The following is a 7,500-nucleotide window of genomic DNA, read 5'->3' as shown; positions in this document are numbered from 1 at the left end:
TTAAAAGTTCCTGAAAATTTGAATGTCGTATTTTCACGTTTGGGGTGAAGCGCTTCAATATTTTTCTCACAGAAAATCAGAGTGAATAGTTTCTTGTCCGGCAGTGAAGGATATCGTCACAATCCTTTTCAGTGTGTGTATTTTCAAAGCCATGAGGGTAGTGGCAACTTTGCCACGTGTTAAAAGTCATCTTGAATTTGATGATGGATAGGCTGAATCCCTCTAAAATGAAATAAATTAAATTAATTTTTGTAAGCTACCGTATTTTCCGGACTATAGCGCGCACCGGTTTACAAGCCGCACCCACTCAATCGCAGAAAACAAATATATGTATTTTCCATATATTAGCCGCGCCGTTACACGTTGTCAAATGAGTTATTTACACAGAAATATTTTGTAAATGTTTATTTACATACCTCAATTGTTTTCAAACGATGTCTGTAACACGGCAGTAAAACGGCTGATCAAACAAAACAGAAGTCATCGTCATGGACCTACTAGCTGCGCAAGCTAGCTCTCCAATCAGCTAAACAGATTCAATAACTCCACGGTGACGTTTTGGTGAATTTACTGATGTGAAAGTGAAACCGTATTATTAACTTACAATGACATTATTTTTGTACTGACACAGACACGTATAAAAATGTTAGCATATTAGCTAATGCTAACATTGATGACATTACGATAGCACGTACAAATATGCATGAACACACTCCAACAGACATCACACATGTTACGCTTTAGGAAGTAAGAATTGTTTTAGTTATGTGGATGTGAGTGTGAATGTTGTCTGTCTATCTGTGTTGGCCCTGCGATGAGGTGGCGACTTGTCCAGGGTGTACCCCGCCTTCCGCCCGATTGTAGCTGAGATAGGCTCCAGCGCCCCCCGCGACCCCAAAGGGAATAAGCGGTAGAAAATGGATGGATGGATGGATGTTGTAAAGATCCAATTGGAGTAGAAATGCTGTGGACGACAAGAAGACGGAATGGCACTTGCACGTCTGGTTGAAAGGAAGGACATTCAGCACTTACAGTGAGCGAAGATGGCGCCACAGCACAAACAAACTTATCTTTCAGCGTGTTTGCTTGTTTTTTGTTTTTTTTGAGAACCATATGCATTATATCCGTCAGCGAAGGAAAATCCATAAATTGCAAGGTTCAAAGCGTTGGAAAAAAGTAGCGGCTTATAGTCCGGAATTTACCGTATGTGTTATTAGTTATAGGTTATTTCTTCTTATTTTATCATAATCAGGATCAGCTTTACTGAACAAGAAAGTTTAACACAAGGAATTTGACTTTCTTTGCTCAATTGTCGCTTCTTATTGTACAATCCAACACGTGATTCTGCCTTCTCTCAATGTTGGAATTTACAACTATGTACTTTGAATTAGAGATGAAAGAAATAACCTGGTGTTTTGTTGATATTCTTCACTGTAAAACTAAGCACATACATGTTTAAATTCATAATATAGTTTGGAATAAACTAAAAAAAAAAAAAAAGCCACAACACTATTATTATCATTATCATTATTATATTATATTGTTATATTAGAACAATTTCCCTTGTGGATCAATAACGTTTTTCTAAGTCTATCCAGGATGATGGTCGGATCTAATGCGGCTAAGCTTAATGCTACCATACAATGGACTATCCCATTGACAAGCTAACTCAAACTAGCAGGGCACATCTATGGACAATTTACAGTCTCCAATGAAGCTAACATGAATCTTGTAGAGTTAGCTGGAGTACCCAGAGAAAAGCAAAATATTTTACTTACCGTATTTTCCCAACCATAGGGCTTATAAGGCACACTGCCGATGAGCGGGTTTAGTTAAAGTTAAAGTACCAATGATAGTCACACACACACTAGGTGTGGTGAGATTGTCCTCTGCATTTTACCCATCACCCTCACCCCCTGGGAGGTGAGGGGAGCAGTGATCAGCAGCGGTGGCCGCGCCCGGAATTTTTTTTTTGATGATTTAACCCCCAATTCCAACCGCTGATGCTAAGTGCCAAGCAGGGAGGTAATGGCTCCCATCTTTATAGTCTTTGGTATGACTCAGCCAGGGTTTGAACTCACGACGTACCAATCTCAGGGCGAACACTCTAACCACTAGGCCACTGAGCAGGTCTTTTTTCATATATAAGGCGCACCGGATTATAAGGCACATTAAAGGGGTCATCCATCCATCCATCTTCTTCCGTTTATCTGAGGTCAGGCAGCAGCCTAAACAGGGAAGCCCAGACTTCCCTCTCCCCAGCCACTTCGTCCAGCTCCTCCCAGGGGATCCCGAGGCGTTCCCAGGCCAGCCAGGAGACATAGTCTTCCCAACGTGTCCTGGGTCTTCCTCCGTGGCCTCCTACCGGTCGGACGTGCCCTAAACACCTCCCTAGAGAGACGTTCGGGTGGCATCCTGACCAGATGCCCGAACCACCTCATCTGGCTCCTCTCCATGTGGAGGAGCAGCAGCTTTACTTTGAGCTCCTCCCAGATGACAGAGCTTCTCACCCTATCTCTAAGGGAGAGCCCCGCCACCCGACGTAGGAAACTCATTTCGGCTGCTTGTACCCGTGATCTTGTCCTTTCACTCATAACCCAAAGCTTATGACCATAGGTGAGGATGGGAACGTAGATCTTGTACCTGTGATCTTGTCCTTTCAGTCATAACCCTTCCCATCCTCACCTATGGTCATGAGCTTTGGGTTATGTCCGTGTCCATCAGATCCATCACCCCTACGGACATAACCCAAAGCTCATCACCATAGGTGAGGATGGGAACGTAGATCTTGTACCCGTGATCTTGTCCTTTCAGTCATAACCCAAAGCTCATGACCATAGGTGAGGATGGGAACGTAGATCGACTGGTAAATTGAGAGCTTTGCCTTCCGGCTCAGCTCCTTCTTCACCACAACGGATTGATACAGCGTCCGCATTATGAAGACGCCGCACCGACCCGCCTGTCGATCTCACGATCCATTCTTCCCTCACTCGTGAACAAGACTCCGAGGTACTTGAACTCCTCCACTTGGGGCAAGATCTCCTCCCCAACCCGGAGATGGCACTCCACTCTTTCCCGGGCGAGAACCATGGACTCGGACTTGGAGGTGCTGATTCCCATCCCAGTCGCTTCACACTCTGCTGCGAACCGATCCAGTGAGAGCTGAAGATCCTGGCCAGTTGAAGCCATCAGGACCACCCACATCATTTGCAAAAAGCAGAGACCTAATCCTGCAGCCAACAAACCGGATCCCCTCAACGCCCTGACTGCGCCTAAAATTCTGTCCATAAAAGTTATGAACAGAATCGGTGACAAAGGGCAGCCTTGGCGGAGTTCAACCCTCACTGGAAAAGTGTCCGACTTACTGCCGGCAATGCGGACCAAGCTCTGACACTGATTGTACAGGGAGTGGACCGCCACAATCAGACAGTCCGATACCCCATACTCTCTATGCACTCCCCACAGAACTTCCCGGGGTACACGGTCGAATGCCTTCTCAAAGTCCACAAAGCACATGTAGACTGGTTGGGCAAACTCACATGCACCCTCAAGGACCCTGCCGAGAGTATAGAGCTGGACCACAGTTCCACGACCTGGACGAAAACCAAACTGTTCCTCCTGAATCCGAGGTTAGACTATCCGGCGTAGCCTCCTCTCCAGTACACCTGAATAGACCTTACCGGGAAGGTTGAGGAGGGGTCATATTATTATGATTTTTTTCTAAATGTAGAAGACTTCCTTGTGGTCTACATAACATGTAATGATGGTTCTTTGGTAAAAATGTTGCATAGATGATGTTTTACAGATCATCTTCAAGCTGCTTTCTGACAGTCGCTTCAGGATGCTCCGTTTTGTGGGCGGGTCTTATTTACGTGGCTCACCTTCGACAGTGTCTTCTCCCCTTCATCTTTGTTGTAGCGGTGTAGCGTGCAAGGACGGGAGTGGAAGAAGTGTCAAAAGATGGAGCTAACTGTTTTAATGACATTCAGACTTTACTTCAATCAATAACGGAGCAGCATCTCCTCATCCGTGGCTCACTAGTGCAACAACAACGCCGGAAATGTGTCCCGTGAAAAACCGTCCGACCGGAACTCTCTAATAACTAAAGTTCCTTGGGTGAATAATGTATACTCACTACATCGGTATGTTTTAGTGCTTTCATGGCGAGTTTACTGACAGATATGAGTTAGAACTTTACACTACTTTATATTAGAAATGGCAACAGCGGAGGATGAATGTCACATAACAAGAAGATAGTGAAACAGAAGAAGCTCATCGACTACAAAGGCTGACACGTGCACATTTTCAGGACTTATGCAGATCCCAAATACAGATCAGCAGGTACCAGAAGGCAAGAAAAGTTGCTTTTGCATAATATTGCAAAACAAAACTCCAGATAGTATGTCTGCAAATAGGTGCCATCTTGCGGTCCTTATACACACACCATAGTTATACAGTACAATCCGTCAAGCGTTGTGGCTTCATAGCTTACCAAAGTCCTACTAAAACATTTTGACAGATTTTTGAGCGTAATGTTCTATATTCTCAATGGAACATATAAAATGTTGGTGTTGCTTACTTGAGTCATATTGCAGTCTACACATATCTTTTATGTGTGTGACTTCCATCTATTGGTCACACTTTTCATTACACCATATACCAAATTAAATTGCTTCAAGGTCGGTAAGCAAACCAGAATTATTCCGTACATTTGGCGCACCAGGTTATAAGGCGCACTGTCGAGTTTTGAGGGAAAAAAGGATTTTAAGTGCACCTTTTAGTCCGGAAAATACGATAAAGCATTTGTACGATATTTGAGATGTCAAACTTATGGCCAGTAGTGTGTAAATAATATACTTTATACAGTAAATCCATTCAGACAAAATATTTCACTTAAATGTGTTTTCATGTAAAAAAAAAAAAAAAAAAAAGAAGTTATTTCAAAGGTGTGGCTGCGTTGGCGGTGCAATAGTGCAGATGTCTGTGTGCTGTTCTTACATCTCAATGATTGCATATTCATTTCATAGGCAGGGAAGTTGGCCAAACATGTAAGAATACAGTACCACGTGCGCTAAAAACAATTTTTTTTTAAAGAGGGAACGGCCTTAAAAACACGCCTCTTTTTGCCACACAGCAGAGCATTGGTTGAGATGTAAGAAATATGAAGAATGTAGGATATTGTAATAAAATGATCAGAGAGTTTGCATTGATTTCAAACTAAAATGTTTACAAATGAAACTGTAAGGAGATATTGAAAGACACAAATAATAATAGTTTGGTTCTTGTGAAGCGAGAACAATATTTGTTTACCAGAAAGTATATTGTGTTCCTATTCATTTGAGTTACTAATACAAATGCAACTTGAGATGAATCTGCCTGGTAGAACAGGCGGGATTGGGTCTGTGCCAAAAAAAGTACCTTTTCAGTAGCCATCCCTGAGTATAGTCCAGACTGCTTAGGGAAAGTCTTTCATAAGTGTTTGATGTTCCAAGAGGTTCAATTCCAGTCTGAGGTGACATGATATATTGTTGAAAAAGTAAGAGATTTAGCATTCATCCCTTGTTTTTCAGAGAGAAGAAGCAGAAAATCCAGGACATCAAAAATAATATCAAAGAGGCCATTGAGGTGAGTGATGGTCAACATGCAACACTTTCTTCTTCTTTTCATCCCCATGACTGTTGGAAAAGAGAGTTTGTTCCAAATATGTTGAGATGTTAAAACATTGAGTTTTGTTCCAAATATCAATCAATCAATCAATGTTTATTTATATAGCCTCTAAATCACAAGTGTCTCAAAGGGCTGCACAAGCCACAACGACATCCTCGGTAAAAAGCCCACATAAGGGCAAGGAAAACTCACCCCGGTGGGACGTCGATGTGAATGACTATGAGAAACCTTGGAGAGGACCACATATGTGGGTAACCCCCCCCTCTAGGGGAGACCGAAAGCAATGGATGTCGAGTGGGTCTGACATAGTATTGTGAGAGTACAGTCCATAGTGGATCCAACATAATAGTGAGAGTCCAGTCCATAGTGGGGCCAGCAGGAAACCATCCCGAGCGGAGACGGGTCAGCAGCGCAGAGATGTCCCCAACCGATGCACAGGCGAGCGGTCCACCCCGGGTCCCGACTCTGGACAGCCGCACTTCATCCATGGCCACCGGACCTGTGTGTAAATACCACCCCACTTGTGACGTTTAGCAACCTGTGACATCAGCAGATATTTCCATACCGCTTCACCACGCAGCCCTTTTGATTTTTCCAATGGGAGGATATCCAAAGTGCGGCCTGCAGCTCCAGTTTTGTTAGCCCGCAGAATTTTGCCCGAAAAAACAGTAAATGTGTAAGAAAAAAAACAAAAAGATGTAGTGTAATGAGAAAAAGCAGACAGTTTGAAAATAATAATAATAATATATACATACATACACACATCTATATATATATAAATACACACACATATATATACATATGTGTATATATATATGTGTATATATATAGATATGTGTATGTATGTATGTATGTATGTATATATATATATATATATATATATATATATATATATATATATATATATATATATATTAGGGATGTCCCGATCCAGGTTTTTGCACTTCCGATCCGATACCGATATTATTTTTGCACTTCCGATCCGATACCGATACTGACCGATACTGGCCTATCTGAGCATGTATTAAAGTTTAAAGTTATTTAATAATAATAATAATAATACCTGGGATTTATATAGCGCTTTTCTAAGTACCCAAAGTCGCTTTACATGTAGAACCCATCATTCATTCACACCTGGTGGTGGTAAGCTACTTTCATAGCCACAGCTGCCCTGGGGTAGACTGACGGAAGCGTGGCTGCAATTTGCGCCAACGGCCCCTCCGACCACCACCTATCATTCATCATTCCATTCACCGGTGTGAGTGGCACCGGGGGCAAAGGGTGAAGTGTCCCGCCCAAGGACACAACGGCAGCGATTTTTGAATGGTAAGAGGCGGGGAGCGAACCTGCAATCCTCAGGTTTCTGGCACGGTTGCTCTACCCACTACGCCATGCCGCCCCTTTTTTTTTTTAGCCTACTTAGTTGTCAGACTCATGTTGAAAAGGGTTTTAGTACTCTTGATAACAACTAGCCAGCTGAATTAGGGGAGTTTGAATAATACACAATGGTTGGTAACAAGAAACTGACCTGTTTATTCAAGGATAAACACAAAATAGACAAAATTATACATGACAAACAAAAATGGCATCATTGAACTAGGGCTGGGCGATATGGCCTTTTTTTAATATTGCGATATTTTAAGGCCATATTGCGATACACGATATATATGTGGGTATTTTGCCTTAGCCTTGAATGAACACTTGATGCATATAATCACAGCAGTATGATGATTCTATGTGTCTACATTAAAACATTCTTCTTCATACTGCATTAATATATGCTACTTTTAAACTTCCATGCAGGGAAGGAAATCACAACTAAAAAAATCACTA

At 42.3% G+C, this 7,500-nt stretch overlaps 1 protein-coding gene across 1 annotated transcript in view; it reads left to right on the top strand.

Annotated features, from left to right (window-relative positions):
• Positions 1 to 7,500, top strand: part of gnas (GNAS complex locus) — a 69,561-nt gene that overhangs the window by 14,698 nt on the left and 47,363 nt on the right. Inside the window, exon 3 of the mRNA XM_072915908.1 lies at positions 5,571 to 5,625. Within this exon, the coding sequence (XP_072772009.1) occupies positions 5,571 to 5,625 (55 nt within the window). The remainder of the gene's footprint in view (positions 1 to 5,570; positions 5,626 to 7,500) is intronic.

This window comes from Nerophis lumbriciformis, linkage group LG23 (genome assembly GCF_033978685.3).
Source record: "Nerophis lumbriciformis linkage group LG23, RoL_Nlum_v2.1, whole genome shotgun sequence".
NCBI classification, from domain to species: domain Eukaryota; kingdom Metazoa; phylum Chordata; class Actinopteri; order Syngnathiformes; family Syngnathidae; genus Nerophis; species Nerophis lumbriciformis.
This window is presented reverse-complemented; position numbering and strand designations above follow the sequence as displayed.